The 22,164-nt window shown below is 42.5% G+C and overlaps 1 protein-coding gene across 4 annotated transcripts in view; it reads left to right on the plus strand.

The window, feature by feature from the left end:
- Nucleotides 1–22,164, plus strand: part of LOC133413025 (leucine-rich repeat-containing G-protein coupled receptor 6) — a 46,342-nt gene that overhangs the window by 16,830 nt on the left and 7,348 nt on the right. For 2 of the 4 annotated variants that reach the window (XM_061696909.1, XM_061696915.1), the window contains 13 exons: nucleotides 6,981–7,052; nucleotides 9,505–9,576; nucleotides 12,050–12,265; nucleotides 12,374–12,445; nucleotides 17,483–17,551; nucleotides 17,997–18,068; nucleotides 18,195–18,266; nucleotides 18,641–18,709; nucleotides 20,469–20,540; nucleotides 20,640–20,705; nucleotides 20,782–20,853; nucleotides 21,226–21,297; nucleotides 21,466–21,591. In XM_061696909.1, coding sequence (XP_061552893.1) covers nucleotides 6,981–7,052; nucleotides 9,505–9,576; nucleotides 12,050–12,265; nucleotides 12,374–12,445; nucleotides 17,483–17,551; nucleotides 17,997–18,068; nucleotides 18,195–18,266; nucleotides 18,641–18,709; nucleotides 20,469–20,540; nucleotides 20,640–20,705; nucleotides 20,782–20,853; nucleotides 21,226–21,297; nucleotides 21,466–21,591 — 1,122 coding nt within the window. Of the gene's footprint in view, nucleotides 1–6,980; nucleotides 7,053–9,504; nucleotides 9,577–11,921; nucleotides 11,959–12,049; nucleotides 12,266–12,373; nucleotides 12,446–17,482; nucleotides 17,552–17,996; nucleotides 18,069–18,194; nucleotides 18,267–18,640; nucleotides 18,710–20,468; nucleotides 20,541–20,639; nucleotides 20,706–20,781; nucleotides 20,854–21,225; nucleotides 21,298–21,465; nucleotides 21,592–22,164 lie in introns of those variants that run through there. The other 2 variants (XM_061696931.1, XM_061696923.1) reach the window with 2 other exon arrangements.

Raw genomic sequence — 22,164 nt, forward strand, 5'->3', positions numbered from 1 at the left:
TGCACACACAAAAAAACAATAACAACAACAACAAAAATCACATAATTAACCTATACATTTGTATCTCTTTAAAGGTGCCCTGACATCAATTAACATTCCCCCCCCCAGATAATCTTTGATGCCCTTTTATTGTGTTTGCAAGATAATTTGGATTTGAAATGCCCAGAATATCCTTTTTCAAGTTTGTCTTTTTCACCTGGCTGGCAGTTGAGACGGCCGGATTTGTCATTAATATGCGACGTGTAAATAAGCTTTCCTCTGATTGGGTCTTACTATCATCATGAAGCAGAACTCACCAAGCGTTGGATTGTTGGCCTACTACTCACAATCCCACAGAGGAGGGGACGTGGGTGAAATAAAATAGTGGCTGATATTATATACAGGCGGCGTGGTACATGTTGGAGCTGTGGCGACACAAGTATCTTACCACTGCTAGGGTGTGACTGTGGAGTGAATGAATAATGTGGGCAATTGGAAACCATCTTTGAGTGGCTTGAAAAGCACTACATACTGTAAGTAGCATGCATTATTATTATAATTATTATTATTATTTTGAGAAGCCCCCTCCTTGAGCCGTCACCTTATCATGGTGGAGGGGTTTGTGTGTCCCAATGATCCTAGGAGCTAAGTTGTCTGGGGCTTTATGCCCCTGGCAGGGTCATCCATGACAAACAGGTCCTAGGTGAGGGACGAGACAAAGCACAGCTCCAAAGACCCCTATGATGAGAAAAATTATCGGATTACGTTTTCCCTTGCCCGGACGCGGGTCTCCGGGGCCCTCCTCTGGAGCCAGGCCTGGAGGTGGGGCTCGAAGGCGAGCGCCTGGTTGCCGGGCCTGCACCCATGGGGCTCGGCCGGGCACAGCCGAAAGGGTAACGTGGGTCCCCCTTCTCATGGGACCACCACCTGCGGGAGGGGCCATAGGGGTCGGGTGCATTGTGGGCTGGGCGGTGACCGAAGGCAGGGACCTTGGCGATCTGATCCCCGGCGACAGAAGCTGGCTCTAAGGACGTGGAACGTCACCTCTCTGGGAGGGAAGGAGCCCGAGCTGGTGTGTGAGGTCGAGAAGTTTCTACTAGATATCGTCGGGCCCGTCTCCACACACAGCTTGGGCTCCTGGTACCAATCCTCTCGAGAGGGGTTGGACTCTCTTCAACTCTGGAGTTGCCTACGGCGAGAGGCGTGGGTATATTTATTGCCCCCCGGCTCGTCGCCTGTACATTGGGGTTCACCCCGGTGGACGAGAGGGTAGCCTCGCTCCGCCATCGGGTGGGGTGACGGTCCCGACTATGCAGCAAACAGCAGTTCAGAGTACCCACACTTTTTGGAGTCCTTGGAGGGGTGCTGGAGAGCGATCCCGCTGGGGATGCCATCGTTCTGCTGGGGGACTTCATTGCTCACGTGGCCAATGACAGTGAGACCTGGAGGGACGTGATAGGGAGTAACGGCTCCCACGATCAGAACCCGAGTGGTGTCCTGTTATTGGACATCTGTGCTCACCACGGATTGTCCATAACAAACACCATGTTCAAGCATAAGGGCGTCCACACGTGCACTTGGCACCAGGACACCCTTGGTCACAGCTCGATGATCGACTTTGCGGTCATGTCATCGGACTTGCGGCCGCATGTCTTGGACACTCGGGCGAAGAGATGGTTGGAGCTGTCAACTGATCACCACCTGGTGGCGAGTTGGCTCTGATGGTGGGGGAAGATGCCGGTCCGACCTGGCAGGCCCAAACGTATTGTGATGGTTCCTGGGAAGGTTTGGCAGAATCCCCTGTCAGAAGGAGTTTCAACTCCCACCTCCGACAGAACTTCACCCGCGTCTCGGGGGAGGCGGGGGAAATTAAGTCCATTGCTGAGGCGGCCGACCAGAGCTGTGGCCGTAAGGTGGTCGGTGCCTGTTGTGGTGGCAATCCTCGAACCCATTGGTAGACATCAGTGGTGAGGGATGCCGTCAAGCTGAAGGAGGAGTCCTATCGGACCTTTTTGGCCCGTGAGGGAGCTGATGGGTACCGACTGGCCAAGTGGAATGCAGCTTTGGTGGTTGCTGAGGCAAAAACTCGGACGTGGGAGAAGTTCGGTGAGGCCATGGAGAACTATTTCCGAACGACTTCGAGGAAATTCTGGTCCACCATCCGGTGTCTCAGGAGGAGGGGGAAGCAGTGCACCATCAACACTGTGTATAGTGGGGATGGGGCTCTGTTGACCTCGACTCGGGACGTTGTGAGTCGGTGGGGAGAATACTTCGAAGACCTCCTCAAATCCACCGACACGCCTTCCCATGAGGAAGCAGAGTCTGGGGTCTCTGAGGCGGGCTCTCATATTTCTGAGTCACCGAGGTGGTTAAAAAGCTCCTCGGTGCCAAGGCCCAGATGTGGATGAGATTCGCCCGGAGTTCCTTAAGGCTCTGGATGTTGTGGGGCTGTCCTGGTTGACACGCCTCTGCAACATTGCATGGACATCGGAGACAGTGCCTCTGGATTGGCAGACTGGGGTGGTGGTCCGCATTCCCGACAGTAAGTCGGACTCGTTTCCGGTGAGGGTTGGACTCCGCCAAGGCTGCCCTTCGTCACCGATTCTGTTCATAACTTTTATTCGGTTCATAACTTTTATTCATGGTCCTCAGTTGGAAAAGGGTGATGTGCCCTCTCCAAGTCGCGGATGAGATCCTGCCCCAAGTGGAGGAGTTCAAACATCTTGGGGTCTTGTTCACGAGTGAGGGAAGAATGGAACGGGAGATCGACAGGCGGATCGGTGCAGCGTTTGCAGTGAGGCCGACTTTGTATCGGTCCGTTGTGGTGAAGAAGGAGCTAAGCCGAAAAGCGAAGCTCTCGATTTACCGGTCAATCTACGTTCCTACCCTCACCTACGGTCATGAGCTGTGGGTCGTGACCGAAAGAACAAGACCCCGGATACAAGCGGCCGAAACGAGTTTCCTCCGCAGGGTGTCCGGGCTCTCCCTTAGAGATAGGGTGAATAACTCTGTCATCCGGGAGGAGCTCAGAGTTGAGCCGCTGCTCTTCCGCATTGAGAGGCACCGGATGGGGTGGCTGGGGCATCTGATCAGGATGCCTCCCGGACGCCTCCCCGGTGAGGTGTTCCGGGCACGTCTCACCGGGAGGAGACCCCGGGAATGACCCAGGACACGCTGGAGAGACTACATCTTTCGCCTGGCCTGGGAACGCCTCGGGATCCCCTCGGAAGAGCTGGAGGAAGTGGCTGGGGAGAGGGAAGTCTGGGCTTGCCTGCTGAGGCTGCTGCCCCCGCGACCCGACCCTGGATAAGCGCAGGAAAATGGATGGATGGACTTTGAGAAGCAGGCGTCATTTAATCACTTCAACATAACCATCTCTCGAACACATTTTAGCGATAGTGACTGCAAGCGTTGCTGTTTAATCCACAGATACTGTACATTCAAAATTATAAGTATTGTTGTAACCCACAACCCATGTAAGCATTCATATACTATATTTGTATGGCTTGGCTGCGACTACCCAGCTGGGTCGCTCGCTCCAGTCCAGGAAATGCACTTCCAGCAGTGTGAGAAAGCTTATGTTTATAAAGTCACCCTCCACCAATTGTGCATGAAAACTGCACAATTCAGGTTCCGAAATGCTTGGGAATTTTTCCAAAAATAAATTGGAATTTATTCCTCAACTCATCTGAGTTTGGCAGCTGATGCAAAGCTTTGCACGTCACGCACCTGCGTGGTCACTCAGACAGTTTTCCTGAGATGAGCGAGCATGTAGCAGCCATGAAGTGGGCGGGGTACTTGAAGAATTGCTAACCTGCTATGTCACAAGTACACAGAAATCTGATCTCGTCGTTTTGCAAGCCTTATGCTGTTTATCATCTTTTACATTCAAGGGACAAAACGCATAGATGTCAAACTTAAACGAGGTCACAGACTCATTTTGACTTATGCATAAAACGGGAGAATTTTTTTTTGATTTTGATGGAAAGGTTTTGTTTCTGAGGTATTGGGACTGAGTTTGTTTTCTAGTCACTCAGCTCTCAAAGTTCAGAGCTGACAGGAAGGATACTGCTTATGCTTAATGAGAGCGAAGTGAAAACGTTAACACAAAACATAAAAAATAGCAGCTCTATGACAGGACAACATGGAGGTTATGAGATTGTAATATTGGGCACCTTGCACACAAAGGGAGCTATCGAGATCAGCTGTATTTTTCCTTTTGCTGATACCAATGTAGTGTATTCCTCTGCTTACGTTTGTTATTGCATAAACCTTCCCCTGACAGTTTTCCCAAGTCTTACTTTTACTACACTAATTCCAGATGTTAATGCCAGGTTAAGTGGTTGACCCTGAGACTGCACCTCTCAACATAAAGAGAGATCCAATTTCTGTGGATGGATAAAGGGTGTAAAAGGTCTTTGCATGCTTGCGCACTTGTATACAGACACTACAATCGTTTAACAGGAAAGTATAATCATCATTTTTAGCTCTGCTGCAGTTTGACAGACTATTCAACGCAAACCGAAATATAAACTTTGCCCTTTGGTTAATGTTTATTAAATTGAGATCGTTGGATGTGATGATACTCACAATAGGATAATGCCAGGGTTGTCTCTTTGGTTGCATGCCACACACCGGCCGACGCGGGCGAACCCGACTGAACTGTTGCGTAGTGTGCGTGGTTTGGTCACTGTTTTCATGAGTGGCCGATAAGTCTGCCATTGTTGTTGCTGCGGTTAAAAATTTGTATCGCCGGGCCACACCGTTGCAATGTCACAAATTACAGCCAATCACAATGCACATAAGCTTCCATTCACACAAAAAAATACATTTTTCGGGGTTTGAAGCGAGCGAGACACTGAACGACCGCAAACCATAGAAACAGAGTATATAAAGCATCAAATATTTTACATCAATAACTATATTCATAATATATAATGTGCCAGTGAATGAAAAAGCATCTGATTAGGATGCCTCCCGGACGTTTGTGACCAAAATGTACATGAGTGGTACGTACCTTGCTGGGTACGTTCAAAGGAAAGGAGTCAGTGACACTCCTTTACAATCTCCACAATTCTCGCCCACGGCCAACAAGAGTCCAAACCATGCTGAAATCAAATTAAAAGAAAAGAAAAAACAGCTGGGGCAATGCTTTGACAGGAGCAAGGCGAATTTCATTAGAATAAGATTGATTTGGAATGATCATGAAAGCTAAAGTGCGGAACATTCACCCATATGTACATATGCACGAATATACACAGACTGATGTCATGGAAACTGTGTCAACAGAGTTAAGGGTGTTTTTCTGATGTCGATCAAGACCATCAAAACATTTTCACTATCCATTTACCAAATGAAGTATCCAATGAACGCACTGCTCCACTCTCATGCAATTTTGGCACCAGTGTTGCAGCTAATAGGGAAAGGCTGGTTGGCTGAGAGCACATCATACCTACCATGGCTGTAACTGCGTGCTTCCCAAATCTGTAAAAGACTTACTCGAACAATCACTCAACCTCCACTACAGAGACCGTTCTTAATTTTCCCTTTCATGCAACCTACTGGATATTTGCAATGCATCTGCAGCTGATCATTTACATGAGCAGGAAGATGCTTGAGGGCCTATATAGAAAAAGGCTTGGATCTAGTTTATGGGGCCTCAAGCAGGTCTACAGAAACAGTTGCTCCTGTTACGTGCAGATTGAAATGGTCACTGTGGCCATCTTGAGCAACAGCAATAGCTCGAACAACAAAAGGGCTTTATACGCTCTATGAATGAACTACGCCTTTCAAAAGTTGAAATAATTGCAGTCATTACACTGTATGCAATTAGGAATACAGCATGCACTCAAAAAGCTGCATACGCAACTTTTGTTTTTTTTTTGCAACATCATGCGCAATTAATGCATCTAGATTTTTACTGTGGTTCTAACGGTATGACGAAATGGCACCAAAATAGCTTGGTTAATAATACATTTTATGCTATAATCTGCATGTGGCTTGTGTCTGTATTTGTGTTGATAAACACACACTTCAAGTGTGAGAATTGGCAGGTACACGTGGGACTGAGTGGTTCTCCAGTGCAGTGAGTCTGCCTGAGACACAATGACATGAGTATCAGATGTCAGAGTTTGCTCACAGCCCTTGTCTGCTACCATCTGGGTGATACTAGTGATGGTGGTTTGGAAGGGCAGCCAGTATTCTATCAGCATGTGACTAGGATTTGGACCGAGACATAAGTCTGTCGGACTGAAGAGCAAGAGTGTGAGGAAGATGATGCCGGTGTGTAACATGTAATGTGTGGGTGCGTGTTTAACTAAAGTGGGTGGTCTCAAGCTGTGAAGTGCAAATCTGTTTAAACTGAGCTTCCAGCTTCTGACCTTGAGAGTTACACTGCTGGACTCAATGCTATTTATTTGGACATCTTATACACACTCACAAATGACCATTAGGTGCCGTGTTTGATAAACAAGCTGATTGGATTGCTTGTATGAATGTGTGTGGTTTTTCTCCCTTGCTATCCTCAAGGCTCCTTAGAACGAGCCCAATTTAAATCAAGGACATGGAAACTTGCACAAGCTGTCACACTAAACGCACACACACGTGCATATAAAAAGGATATACCTTACCCTACAGACACACACACACACATACTATGTAAACATAAGCACAGGAAGACAATCAAACACAGTATTTAGTTTCAGCACTTGCTGAGCTGAGTCTTATTCAAATCAGACATTACTCATCAGAACTCCCTTTGATTTCTTAAGGTTCCAGGGTGCGTTTGGGGCCAATAGCAACCACATTGAAGGGAATGGAATATTATTTGCATACTACCCCAACGCTCACCCCAAAGCATGGAGATGAAGTCATGGCAGCACTTGATCCCTTCAACCAAAAGTATAGAACGAAACAAAAGGCAACACTTGTAAACCTTTATGTACTGTATATGCTTATACTTATTTTTTGTCTCACTTTCTGATCTCTACTTTGGCCTCTAGGCGAATCTCTGGAAATCAGCTGAGGTATATTTCTGGCCATGCTCTCCAGGGACTCCACAACCTTAAAGTTTTGTGAGTAATTTCTACCTCCCTTCCAAATCAATTTTATGGCTTTGGTCTTCTTACCATGCTGCCGGTTTGTTGCATCAAGAACTTTGGGTGGAGTTGTTCTCTCTCATATACACAGGCCAGTGCACCATTAACTGCCCCGCTACGATTGAATTAATTCCTTCAATTCTGTTAATGCCATTCATGCACCTTGACAGGTGTACTGCAAGGACCTCCTCGTCACACCACCCACCATGACTGCAACAAGTGACAAGAGAAGCCGCCTTCCAACTATTTTTATGCAAGACGCAAAGTAGTGACAAGTGGGAAATTAGAAAAACATGCACAGCAGCTATAAAAAATATGCAGAATTACGAGGGCGAAGGCTAATGAAATGTGGCCACAATTTCAGTTGGCGCCAGGCGAATCTTTGAGAACCAGCTGAGGTATCTCAGGCCACGCTTCTCAAGGGTCTGCATCGCCTTAGTAATTTCTTTCTTCTTTTCAAACCAAGTTCATGGCCTCAGCATTCGAGCCATGCTGGTGCGTTGGTGTATCAAGACTTTTGGGTGGGATTGTGATCTTGAATAGTAGAGAAGTCAGTGCATCGTTAACTTCCGCGCCATGACTGAATTAATTCCTTCATGCCTGTAAATCCCACTCACACACAGTTAAAGGTGTACTGCAAGGACCTCCTAGTCATGCCACCCACCGTGATTGCAAGTGACAGAGAAGTCACTGTCAAACTATTTTTATGCATGCCACAAATACTACAGCTGTAAATTACAAAAACATGCACAGCAGCCATAAAAAATATATATAGATGTGCCTGTGAATATTCTCATTCATGTACCATGTGAATATTCTCATTCATTCCAAAACAGTCCAGGTGCAATCGATTCAATGCCATGAGGAAGAAGAAAAAGAAGAAGAAAAAAAAAAAAAAAAAAAAGCAACTAAAAGCTAATGAAATGTAGCCACATTTCTAGTGGGTGCTAGACAAGGGTATTAAGCAGTTTCATCAGCCCGATCAACCAATTCAGTATAATGATACAGAATACAAAGGCATCTGCAGGTTTAAGGAAGCGAAATGTAATACTTTTTAAGGACACTTGGATGAAATTTAAGACCTCTCATTCACTCAATGCTTATATAACAATAGTTTTCAGTGATAATACTTTGAAGTATGAAGTATTTTTTTCAGGGATTGCAGCTGGCAGCTTTTATTGATTCAAGCTACCAAAATCTACCTTATGTACTGTATTAACAACTAAATGAAACATTGTCTTAAATTCTTCTTCTTGTCAGCTGTCCAACACATTTGTTCATTAAGATCTTTGAATGTCATTTTTAAGGATCCGTGGACACCCTGAGAAGAAATGAACTTGACTTGAATCCATTAGAAAGGAACAAAGTATTCATACATGACTGCAAGCCAACTTTGGATGTTCTCCTTGACCTCAGAGTAGTTCAGCTGTTGGTTTCCTTCCTCAATACATAAACTTTATTGGACTGTAAGTAAGTAAGTAAAATGGATGGCTGACCTTGTATAAGGGAACTGCAAGGTTGCTGGTGATGGAGTCTCAATCACACAAATGCACATACACGTGGGCACACATGCACCCGCACACAACTCGCACACAGTACAGTAGTACCACATGAAATATCTTCAAACCAAACAGGACTAAAACTTTAGTGTCTTTTGCAATGCATTCCAATACGCTGCACTATAACTTTGGCACAGAGAAATGTTTGAGGTTGAATATAATGTGGACTGATCCCTGATTTTGTTCGAAACAATCATCCAGGCCATCTTTAAAGTAACATTTTACCGCTGTTATGAGCTGCTGCTCAAACGTAAAAATAGTAAACTGTGTACTCAGACCATATGTTCGAAGAGGTATATTACAGTTTGTGCTGAGGCAGCTAGGACAGTGAGTGACATTTGTACTGCTCTCTGTCTTTTGTTGCAATACGGTTCCTGGGCTATGGTGGTCATCACACTTTTTCTTTGCTATAACAGGTAGCCTTCCGTGTTAGCAAAAAAAAAAAAAAAAAAAAAAAAAAGAATCAATCAATTCAATAAAGGTAGTTGATCCATGCAACTTCAGTATCCCACTCCTTTGCTGGGTTTTCACATTTCTGGATTCTTCATAGTACAATAAGAGAAGCAATATCAACAACCTGGGGTTGCCTGAAGACTTATAAGAGCCCAAGTAACTTAAATGAAAAGACGAAACAGAGACCAGGAAGGGAAATTGAGTGTTCAATTGCTTGCCCCCCACCTTCTCATTGCTCTTTTCTTCTGAGAATGACAACAGCCCACCCAAGGAGTTTCTCCTTTCCTCTACCTTCACTGACCTTTTCCTATTTGGGTCAGATTCCTCTCAAAATGGAATTATTAGAAGCCTCATGTGCCCTCACATTTCTTCATCCTTAGTTAATAAAACCAATGTATTATTTTCATTCCCTCCAGGATGCTACAAAACAACCACCTTGAAAGACTTCCCGATGATTCTCCGTGGGACCTTCCCAATCTGCTTTCATTGTAAGTCCGACACCCACATAACAAATTCATACACACACTCACATCTCATTCAGCATGGAACGAAAAAGGCCACAACCCTCAACCATGCATATCTCGATTGTATATACCGGTGACGTATTGCAGAATGTAGTCTAATATAGGCAAAAGTACCTCTGAATTCAAGTAGAGCTGCCTGAGTCTCATTCTGTGTAAATGCACTTCATGGTAGCATCTGGAAGCCATGAGAGAAACAGCAGACACTGGAGGCCAGGGAGAACATCTCCAATGAGCTGTGAAACAACCTCATTTTCCATTAATTTCCCAACTCTTCCACTCTTCCCCGTTCTTCTTGCACCACCCACACTGCTATCCCCTTGCTAATGAGTGTTTAGTGGCTTAATTGTCTCATCTGTGGGGGTCAATGTACATGTGTCAGCAAGTATGCCTGGGTGTGTGCATGTGGAGATCATCTCCTTATCCTTACCCGTCAATCTTAATAACATACCGCAGACAAACTCCACATGCCTGCTTTCCACATTAATAATTCATGTGGTCTAATGCATTAAGCCATTTGCTTCATTGCAGATTGGTAAAGTTGTCACAAATGAATGGTGCACATTACGACTCACCGTCCAATTGCTTACATGCTGTTTATAGGTCTGCTCAAATACGCTGCATATTCCCACATCTGTAAATGTGTGCCTAAAGGCTGCATGTTTTGTTGATCTGTGTCAAAATTCTATTTTCTGTCTTTGCGTTCAATGTGCGATGCTTGTGTGTACAAAGTAAAGTATGCGTGTGGTCCTTGAACAATTACTCCCCTTAGAGATGGCTTCAAGTCAAGAGAAAACACACGCATACACAATGAGTTCCTTCGTATAGAAGCAGTACCTTGTCATTATAGTAATGATAAGCCCAGCATCGAAAGATTAAGGTGGAAAGGCTTTGGAAAGTAAAGCTTGTCGGCGCCTCTCACTGACGTGAAACACCTGATTAAGTAAAAAGAAAGAATGGCATCACTGCACAGGATGCTTTCATCACTCACACATTATCACTTGATCTCAAACAAGAATGATCTTGTCTCCATAGAACTAAAACTGTTGTGAAGAACATCATATATCAAAGCCAGTCAGTAAACAGATAAAAGTACGTAATTACTGGACCATGCTCATCAGTAGGCATCAGTGAATACACATTTGCTCATCTGGAGAATTCAGACAGAGAAGTCCACACGACTTCTGGATCATGTAATAGAATGTTCTCCTTCACTTTCCCCTAATCATACTTCAGACTTTGATGTAATGGACAGGAAATAGTTGCTGCTTTATTGGTTTCTGTGAGACATTCCCAGTTCTGACTGGACCTTCTGGAGACCTGGCAGGTCTACTCTCAGGAACAATAATTATTTTGCCCTGGAGAGCAGTCTAGAAGTTGAAGGGTCTTCCGCAGCTTTCATCTGGTGATTTGGGTCAAGGACAAACAATGTCCACACAGGATGCCGAGGTACAATGTTAAGCACAAGAAAATTGAAATAATAATAATAATAATAAGAATGAAAAACACTCTTAGGAAGTAGACAATGAAAATGTGTTGATGCTGGTCATGGGTGAGCATCTGCCAGTATACCCTCTCCTGATGGAGAATGTCCCTGGGGAACAAAGCCCACAGTTCAGAGGTTAAGTTCAGATTTCACTTTGATGTTTCTGTTTGTTTGGCGAAGCCATGAAGGGGTGACGAGGCGCAGAAGGAGCTGCAGCACAACACTCAAAGAATCATAGTGATAGACTGAACGAGGAAGTTTAGAAAATAACTTAACCTGTGAGATGCTGACTTGTTTACAGTGGTTCTTCGATGTAGATAGATGGTTTAAAATAGGACAAAGGGAGGGAGTTTAAATTAAATATTAGGTGTGAAGGGCCAAAAAGAGAAGAATAGAACGAGGATGTGGCCTTGGATTCTCACATCTGCCCTGAGGGACCATCCATCAGCCTGGACAGTGTGTATGCATTAGTACATTTCCTTGCTGTTTATGTCACACTCATGCCAGTGGTTTGAGGAGACCGAGAGGGGGACAAAGGCTTGTTAGGCTTATTCGGTTTGAGAAGATTAAGAGTCGATGTTTGTGTGTGTCCAGTGTAATAAATTAATCATGTGAAAGGATACCATGCTTGTGTCTCAGTAATGGACCTGCCAGGATGTGATAGTGCCAGCAAATTAAATGTAAAGTAGGGAGCAAGATTTTAAGAATCCCGACGCTCCCTTCTTGTTAAATTTCACAGGAAACTGAGGGAATAATAACAAGCACATTTTACAGTAGCTACTGTACAAGCCTGTGATGGTGAAGCTAAACAAGTTTTTTTCCACAGAAGAAACCATAAGTGCTTGAGATAACAGAAGAATGAAGTATGTGTAATCCTCATAAATACATCCCTGGAAGCCGAAGTGTTTCAATACCACAACACACCACCACAAGATTCATTTTCTAACCCCACAGGCGTCTGGATGCTAACCTCCTGTCAGAAGTTCCTGCTGCCGCCTTTAGAGGAGTTCCCTCTCTAAGACACCTGTGGCTGGATGACAATTCCCTAACAGAGATCCCAGTAACAGCCCTGGATGCTCTACCCTCTCTTCAGGCCATGACCCTGGCCCTCAACCAGATCACGCATATCCCAGATTATGCATTTGCCAACCTCTCTGCACTTGTTGTACTGTAAGTATAGAACGTATTTGTTCTGTTGGTCGAGGTGGTGGCGGTTGCAGGTTGTACGGAAGACCAGAATGTCAGATTCACTGAACAACAGTTGTGGCTTTTTCCTAGACATCTCCATAACAACCGGATCCAGATCATGGACATAAAATGTTTTGATGGTTTACATAGTCTGGAGACTCTGTGAGTATCTCACACAGCTATTCACATATTCAAAGACATACATGCGTGAGCCAAAATATTTGGGACAGTAATTTACCCAAATGATGGTATTTCCCAATCTTTTGGCTCTTCTGATTGCTCAACACGTTCACTGCTATAATACATGGAAGACAAAAAAATCGAATTCAAGGGCCAAGATGAAATATGTTTGGATTATTTCCCCAAATATTCCCGTATTAGCAAGTATCAACATCCAATATGTATGATAGTGTTTACAACAATCACATAGCTTTCCAATATCCCCCAAATTAATGAGAAAGCCCTTGAAATACACCCTCAGAAAAATAACATTGCCAGAAGCCATCAATTTACTTTCATCACGTGCCTTACAAAACAGTTTCGGTGTTATGAGGCACTTGAAGTAGATTTTAATGTTCTTCTAAAATCCTACGACTAAGCATGCCAAATAATATAAATACTTAAAGAATTATTAAATAAAAGTGTTAGGTATTGGAAGGTTTCTCAAATCCACAACTACTGAATAACAGGACTGTTAAGAATAAAGGTTGCTATTTTATTACCTTAGAGATCCGTTGAGTCCCCGGTTTTGGAGGTCATCATTGAGGAATGCAGAAGTCAACGTTCTCTACAGTAAATTCCATTCCATTTGCAAACCAGAACATGGCCACACACAAATATGGAAGCTGCAGAAAAGTACTGTCTTAAATGGGGAAAGAAATTGAATCTGAGAGCAAGAACGCATGTATCCAGCAGAAGTTGTTGAGGTCGAATTAAAGCAATGTTCCTGGTATATTGCTCAACAACCTGTTGAAGTGTAACAAAATACTTTTTTCTGAGTAGGCGTTTGGGGGCACATGCATGTGTGTATGTTACCAGGGGTCCATGAACTTAATAAGCCATCACATGTTAAGGGAATGGAGATAATAGAAAAATAATAATAATAAAAAAAAAAAAAAGGAGTGAATGTTTTGAGCAGAATTGACTGGGTTAAAGTGTTGCAACCACAAGCGATAAGCAAAGACAGGTGAAATGGAGGTTGACAGACAGGTGTCATTGACATGGGGAATGTGATGGTATGAAGGGTTACGCTCACACAGCAGCGTTGCTTATGAGAAATTCTAGTGACCTTCTGCAGCACTGTAACGCTCCCTGAGCCCATCTTGTATTATGAAAACCATTACTGCAATGAGCCGTCAAGGAGACAAAGTATATTACACACAGGATATTTGAGCACTTACAAACCTTTCACAACATCTCCTCAAACACTGGGAGAACACAGGGATATTGCTTTAGACAAGTATATAACAAAGACATTTTGGAAAAGAATAAAAACAAATCCAGTTGAATTTGAATTTTAATTCATATCTTTAAACTCCCTGACATAATCTAGGGGGATTTAGTTTAGATTATATTGCCAAAGGATATAAATATCTACAGTAAAACACACGGCTTTGAGAACACTTTGGAATTACGGCTCATGAGTTTAATGGTGGATATTTTTAGCTGAAATTCGCTAGCTAATCGGGATGTTGGGGGGGGGATTAACTAAGTAGAAGATGAAAGGTAAGTATCTGTGGACATCCGTACGAGTACACCAAAGATGTCGAAAAATTGGGGTTTTCTGGGTGTGTACTGACATTTCACCGAAATGTACTTTATCCCTTATGGCTGATAGTAAAAGTTAATATAAAAAAGGTTGTGAATTATTACATTTTCATGCCCTTAATTGAACGTGACCAATTTAGTATATGTTTGTTTGCCGTTTCCACAACAAAGCAGGGAACCCTCTTTTAAATACGGAAAATAAGATACGCAGTCACGTCTACCTCCTCCGTGCTGCCTCTAACGAAGTGGCCAATTAACCCACGATCGCTAAGTCACCACGAGGGAGGGAAGAAAATGAGAACGTTGTGCTGATGTAGTTTGCTTTTCTTGTGGTTGATGATAAAACATCTAAAATTGTGTTGTCTTCTAGTTTGGACCAAAGAATGAGGATGAGCTAACATTAGCTAAGCTATGAGACTGTTGATCCAAATGGAACTTCTATGTTGACGTGGATGAAATTACAACCCCAATTCCAATGAAGTTGGGACGTTGTGTTAAACATAAATAAAAACAGAATACAATGATTTGCAAATCATGTTCAACCTATATTTAATTGAATACACTACAACGACAAGATATATAATGTTTAAGCTGATAAACTTTATTGTTTTTAGCAAATAATCATTAACTTAGAATTTTATGGCTGAAACACGTTCCAAAAAAGCTGGGACAGGTGGCAAAAAAAGACTGAGAAAGTTGAGGAATGCTCATCAAACACCTCAGGTGTTTGGAACATCCCACAGGTGAACAGGCAAATTGTGAACAGGTGGGTGCCATGATTGGGTATAAAAGGAGCTCCCCTGAATTGCTCAGTCATTCACAAACAAAGATGGGGCGAGGTTCACCTCTCTGCGAACAAGTGCGTGACAAAATAGTCGAACAGTTTAAGGACAACGTTTCTCAACGTACAATTGCAAGGAATTTAGGGATTTCATCATCTACGGTCCATATCATCATCAAAAGGTTAATAGAATCTGGAGAAATCACTGCATGTAAGCGGCAAGGCCGAAAATCAACATTGAACGCCCGTGACCTTCGATCCCTCAGGCGGCACTACATGAAAAACCGACATCAATGTGTAAAAGATATCACCACATGGGCTCAGGAACACTTCGGAAAACCAATGTCAGTAAATACAGTTCAGTGCTACATCCGTAAGTGGAACTTGAAACTCTACTATGCAAAGCAAAAGCCATTTATCAACAACACCCAGAAACGCCGCCGGCTTCTCTGGGCCCGAGCTCATCTAAGATGGACTGATGAAAAGTGGAAGAGTGTTCTGTGGTCCGACGAGTCCACATTTCAAATTGTTTTTGGAAATTGTGGACGTCGTGTCCTCCGGGCCAAAGAGGAACAGAACCATCCGGACTGTTATGGACGCAAAGTTCAAAAGCCAGCATCTGTGATGATATGGGGCTGTGTTAGTGACAATAGCATGGGTAACTTACACATCTGTGATGGCACCATTAATGCTGAAAGGTATACAGGTTTTGGAGAAATATATGCTGCCATCCAAGCAACGTCGTTTTCATGGACGTCCCTGCTTATTTCAGCAAGACAATGCCCAAACACATTTTGCACGTGTTACAATAGCGTGGCTTCGTAGTAAAAGAGTGCGAGTACTAGACTGGCCGGCCTGCAGTCCAGACCAGTCTCCCATTGAAAATGTGTGGCGCATTATGAAGCGTAAAATACGACAACGGAGACCCCGGACTGTTGAACAGCTGAAGCTGTACATTGAGCAAGAATGGGAAAGAATTCCACCTACAAAGCTTCAACCATTAGTGTCCTCAGTTCCTAAACGTTTATTGAATGTCGTTAAAAGAAAAGGTGATGTAACACAGTGGTAAACATGACCCTGTCCCAGCTTTTTTGGAACGTGTTACAGCCATAAAATTATAAGTTAATGATTATTTGCTAAAAACAACAAAGTTTATCAATTTAAACACTATATCTTTGGAGTGTATTCAATTAAATATAGGTCAAACATGATTTGCAAATCATTGTATTCTGTTTTTATTTATGTTTAACACAACGTCACAGCTTCATTGGAATTGGGGTTGTACTTGAATTTGCTACTCTGCGAAATATTTGGTATCTCATCAGTAACCTTTTGAAGAAAGCCCTCATTTTGCATGGGGATAGTCAGAGACGATGAGCCCGGAAGTCCGTGGGATAATCACAACTAACTTTTATATAATCTCTATACTGTACTATCCACTCAAGATACGCGCTATAAATTTTCACAGCGTTTGCAAGATACTTAATGCAAATGAGAACTTTCAACCACTTCAAATTATTTCCCAATATGTTATTGTCAAGGTTACAAAAGACTAGCTTTGGGGGTCTTACAACTGCAGGCATCTATAGCATCAAGTAGAATTAACTGTGTAACATCAAACGTCATAGCTGCAGACAATAGCTTTATAAGTAAGTGCATAACAAATTTCAGCCAAATTCATCCAGTAGTTCCTGAGAAATAGTCTCACTTGTGAAGTCAAGTAATTCTGTTACAAAACTCTTGTTACCATGGCAACCAATGCTCACAATTTCAAATTGTATATATTTTCAAAAGTACATTACAGTTTCACACATTATGTCCACATTTGAACAGCTTAGCTTGATTATTTTCCTTTTGAAAACAAATAATTACATTTTGACAAACATTTTTTGTCAATTTTTGATAATTAGGGCCTTTAAATGAGCATTCAATTCAGCATGGGCAATAATATAAGTGTGATTTTCGTTTTTTTGTCGAGATATGTTGAGAAATAATGATGTTATACTGTTTTACGGTAATTTGAATTTGCATTTTTGACCCGATTTTCTACATGCGATATCACACAAATGCGTTTCCCAAAAGGCCGTTTTTTTAAGCTCAATTTCTCCGGAACCAATCGTCCGATTTTCTTGTTGCTACAAGCTGTATTGCGCTGTATTCAGGTTGAAGTGACCATTCCAACCATTTTGACAGACTGTCAGTTTTGGGAACTCGTCACATTGGTACAGCATAGAAATGAAGAAAAAAACCCCAAAAAAAACCAACAAAAAAAAAAAAAAAACTACATTAACAAAGTACACTTGTAGATCGTCATACAAGCAAATCCACCCTGTCTCCCTGCCACCTGTGAGACGTGTCAGTGATAGCAACAGTTGTTATGATACAGTATTTCCCGGGGAACCAATGAGAGTCAGACTCAAATAATAAGGTAAGTGCAGCAAAGATCAACTAAATATGAACTTCAAACACGTCAGCCTCTCAGAGAGCAAATGACATGTAATGTATAATGTAGACGTATTATCATAAACACTTAGAATACGATACTGTACATGCTTGAATTATAATTTCCATGCACTAAAAACTCTAGTAAGCCATGAGCTTTTAATATTTTATTTAACCATGACAACTTGATGTTTATCTGTCTTTCATAGGGATTTAAATTACAATGATCTCCAGGAGTTCCCTGTGGCCATCAGGACACTGAGTAAGCTACAGGAACTGTGCGTATACACACACACACACGCACACACACAAACACACATGAAATAACACCTGCCCAACATGACTATCGTGGCTGAGTTATCCCCACTAATCCCGTTAAGTGAATTTAATGTGGCACTCGGATACAATCTCTCTCACCCAAAGCAGGTGCTGGCTGCACACAAACACCCCCCCCCCCCCCCCCCCCCCACCACCATCCACACACACACACACACGTCTTCACTCAAATTCAGCAGATGTTCCATGGCGCACACGTGTCACAGATACACACAGCATACGTGTTCATGTTCAAATCTCTTGTAACCAAAAATGTTTTTCAGCTGTGCAATGGCAGGTGCAACATGACTTGCCTCTCTCACACAAACACAGTCACACCCTCAGAGACAAATCAGATCCGTATTAATAGACTGCCTAACTATATTGCAAAATGACTTTCGTCTGCAGGGGCTTCCATAACAACAATATCAAAGCCATCCCCGAGAGGGCCTTTGTGGGAAACCCTCAGCTCCAAACCATGTGAGCTTAATGCTTGTGCTCAACACTACACTGACAACTAAAAGGCTATTTCTAGTCAACAGCTTGGACAATATGTCAAACCCATTTTACCTGAACATCATATATTTGTCTAATTTTTTTTTGCAGCCATTTTTATGAGAACCCCATCCAGTTTGTGGGAAAGTCCGCTTTCCAGTTCTTACCAAAGTTGCACACACTGTAAGTATGCGGTCAGGAGAAAACAGTTCCAGTGAGTTCGCCCAAACACTATTTAAATCATTGTGCGTCCCAAGCAGCAAGAGCGGCCATGTGTGATGGCCTACTGAATGATGTTGTGTTAGTGTATTGCTGTGCTGTGTCCTGATGTGGTAAAAGATAGTCTGTTGTAACAACATGTTGAACGATGTGGTTTATGATGTCTAGTGAGACAGCCAAAGCAGCCAATATTGATGTTGGATGAAAAGTGTGACGGTTAAAATGACCTGTTAGACAGAATCTGGTGGACAAACATATGTGCATGAGTGAAAGTGAGCACTTTTCAGACACTACACTTCCCCCCCCCCCCCCCCCCCCCCCACCTTTCTGTACTGCAGTTCCCTGAATGGAGCGACCATAATTCAAAACTTTCCTGACCTGAAAGGTACAACCAGCCTGGAAGTTTTGTGAGTGTCACCCCCACCTTGAACAACCACACAAAATAACACTATATTATTTTATTCAGCAAAGCTTCAACACATCTGATAACTAAAATTGAAAATACACCAAGTTTAAATCATTAACAAAAGCACTTCCTGGTTCACAGAGGATGACGTACGATAACAAAATGGGACTATTTTTGATTCTGAAGAGGATGGAACAGTTCCATCCACTAGTTTGTCATATAGTTAGCCAGCTATACTATACTCACTAAAAATGACAGACGGTACCGTACCATTTAATGGTTTAATTATGACACAAATGGCAAATAAGGAAAAACTCTTCTGTCCATATTGGATTCTGACATACATTTTATAGGCTATTATGGTGGATGGGAAGGGCAAAACAATATAACAAATTGTGAAACACTTTTGCATTTCAGAAAAAAAATTACAAAAACTGAAACACATTTCAGAAAACAAATGAACAAGAAAAGAAACACTTTTACATTTCAGAAAACAAATGAACAAAACGCGAAACAAATGTGCATTTCACAAAACACATTGACAAAAGCCGAAACATTGTTACATTTCAGAAAACAAATGAACAAGACACGAAACAAATTAACAAAAGACGACGCAAATTACAAGTGACACAAACCGGAAAGGGAATGTACCATATCACAAACTGCCGTGTTATTAGGAATCCCGTGCCCTTTCTTCGAAAGACGTGCCCCGCTTCAACATAATTGGCTGCTGCATCGCGGGGAGGGGAGGCTAACGCAGATGAAACGAGATGACCATCCATAATATGTATCAAATTTGTACAAATAACTCAACTTGTTTTTGTTTTTTTTCCCCCAAATCTGAAGTTTTTTATGGTTAGGTTTAAGACTAGGTTGCGTCGCCTCGGCTCAAGCCATATAAATAGTACATAAAGCATCAAATGTTTTACATGAATAATAAACTATATTCATAATGTACAATGTGCCTGTGGATGAAAAAGTGAAGTTTGTGACCAGAATGTACGTTCAAATGAATGGAGCCGACGAGCTTCCTTTCAATTCCTTTTCAAATATCCACACTTAATTCTCGCCAACATCCTCCCTCTTGAGCAACCTGCTGCAATGCTCCGGTCCAGTCGGGTTTGTTTTCTAAAATGTAAATTTGTTTCGCATTTTGTCCATTTGTTTTTTAAAATGCAAATTTGTTTCAACGTTTGTTAATTTCCTTTCTGATATGTAAAAGTGTCTCACAATTTGTTATTGTGTTGCACTTCCCAGCCACCGTAGGTTCTTCCTGAGTATGTATCAAGTCAAGTTTATTTGTATAGCCCTGAATCACAAAAGAGTCTCAAAGGGCTTCACAGCCCCACAGTTGGCAATGATTGACGACATCCCCTAATCTAATGTGCCACCCTGAACTCTTTCATGGAAACAGATGTGCAGTTCTTGCATCACCCTACTAACAAACCAGCAAACCGTGATCAAGTCAGTACCTTAGTAAAGGCCAAAGAACTTAAAAATTAGACACAAGGGAGCATTCATTCCCAGAACCTGTCGATATAACACAAAATTGGTCAACAGGAAAGAATGAAACGCATGCACTGACAGGGATAATGGTGCGAGCGTGCATTTTTTTTGATTTTATGAGAAAAAAAAAACACTGAAGCTAGTCAACGACAGGTTGGGCAAAGGTTCTTGTCCACCTACGTCAGGCTCACTGGAAAATGCTGTCACTTGTGTGCACTCCAACAATTATGAGAGGACTGTCTTTCTCACTCTAGGACGCTGACTCAGGCGGGTCTCTCTACTCTCCCTCTAGATCTATGTGAACAGCTGCCTCGCCTGAGAGTGCTGTAAGTACACATATAAACAAAGAGAGAGGGGAAACAGCAGGTGAACAAAAGTCAAATGATGAGCAGCGACATCAATAGAGTTTTTGTGTGGTGTTGCAGGGAGGTGTCATACAACCAAATACAGCATCTGCCAAGCTTTTCCCACTGCTCTGCACTACAAGAAATGTGAGTGATTGCTACAATTCCTCAAAATATTTACAAAATCACACTTCCCTTAGATGGCTTGCATGTCTCTCAACAGAGGGCTTCAGCATAACCAAATCATAAGGCTAGAGTCCAGCACCTTCAAGCAGCTCGCCTCTTTAAAAAGACTGTAAGAAAAACTTTCCTGTTGCTGTTTTCATATTACATATGTTTGATTTGGAAATGCATGAAGGTCAGGACCCCGCTAAACTGTCATTAGATAACTTCTCGGAATGTAGGGGGGGGACGACGACACTACATTCTTGTGAAACACAGCACTGTACAGGCCTTTCTAATAAATGAAATCCTATTAAAAAGACAAATTGGTCCCGTTTGACAGAGATACTGTAGATCTCGTGAGGTAAATTAAGGCTTAAAAGGGTTTCTAAGCCAATGAGCGTCTTAAACTATGCACTCATATGCAGCCTTACTGACATCTACTGGTCACAGACAGAGTATTCAAAATATAATCCCTGTTTTATTTTGTTCACTTTACTGTCAGTGATTTGAGTTGGAACAAGATAGAGTGGATCCATGCAGATGCCTTTGCCTCTTTGCATTCTTTGCTCAAACTGTGAGTAACACATGGTGATACATATCAGTTAACTCTTTTGTTCTTTCCTTATGTGTTGTCCTTGTGTAACAGCTTTGCTATAATGGTATGCCAATGTGTTTGTTTATAAACATTTCATGGCCCACAGGGAAAATACTGTGTATTTTCTTGTTTATTTATTCCTCCCAGGGACCTGACTGAAAACAGGCTTAGCTCAGTGCCATCTACAGGCCTGGAGGGTCTCACCCATCTCAAGCTCAGGGGAAACATTGACTTATATGATGCCTTCAGCCCAGATCTCTTCCCTCGTATCAGGTAAAGCGCATACATAAACACATCCAATATAGTCAGTGTAACCACTAGGTCAATGCTGAACTTTCAGAATAAAGGAGCAATCATCATAAAGCAAGTCAATTCTTCTTGAAATCCCTGAAGTCCTGGAAAGGTTTTGCAAAGTAAAACTAACGAGTGAATTTGAAAGAAATAAAATAGATGAGGATACGGAGTACAGAAAACTGATGATGACCAATAGTAATGCGAGCAGCAATTTTAGACGATCACCCAAACCAAAATTGCAATCGTCTACAACCCCAATTCCAATGAAGTTGGGACGTTGTGTTAAACAAATAAAAACAGAATACAATGATTTGCAAATCATGTTCAACCTATATTTAATTGAATGCACGACAAAGACAACCTATTTAATGTTCAAACTGATCAACTTGATTGTTTTCAGCAAATAATCATTAACTTGGAATTTTATGGCTGCAACACGTTCCAAAAAAGATGGGACAGGTGGCAAAAAAGACAGAAAGTTGAGGAATGTTCATCAAACACCTGTTTAGAACATCCCACGGCTGAATAGGCTAAGTGGGAACAGCTAGGTGC

Source organism: Phycodurus eques, chromosome 1 (genome assembly GCF_024500275.1).
Source record: "Phycodurus eques isolate BA_2022a chromosome 1, UOR_Pequ_1.1, whole genome shotgun sequence".
NCBI classification, from domain to species: domain Eukaryota; kingdom Metazoa; phylum Chordata; class Actinopteri; order Syngnathiformes; family Syngnathidae; genus Phycodurus; species Phycodurus eques.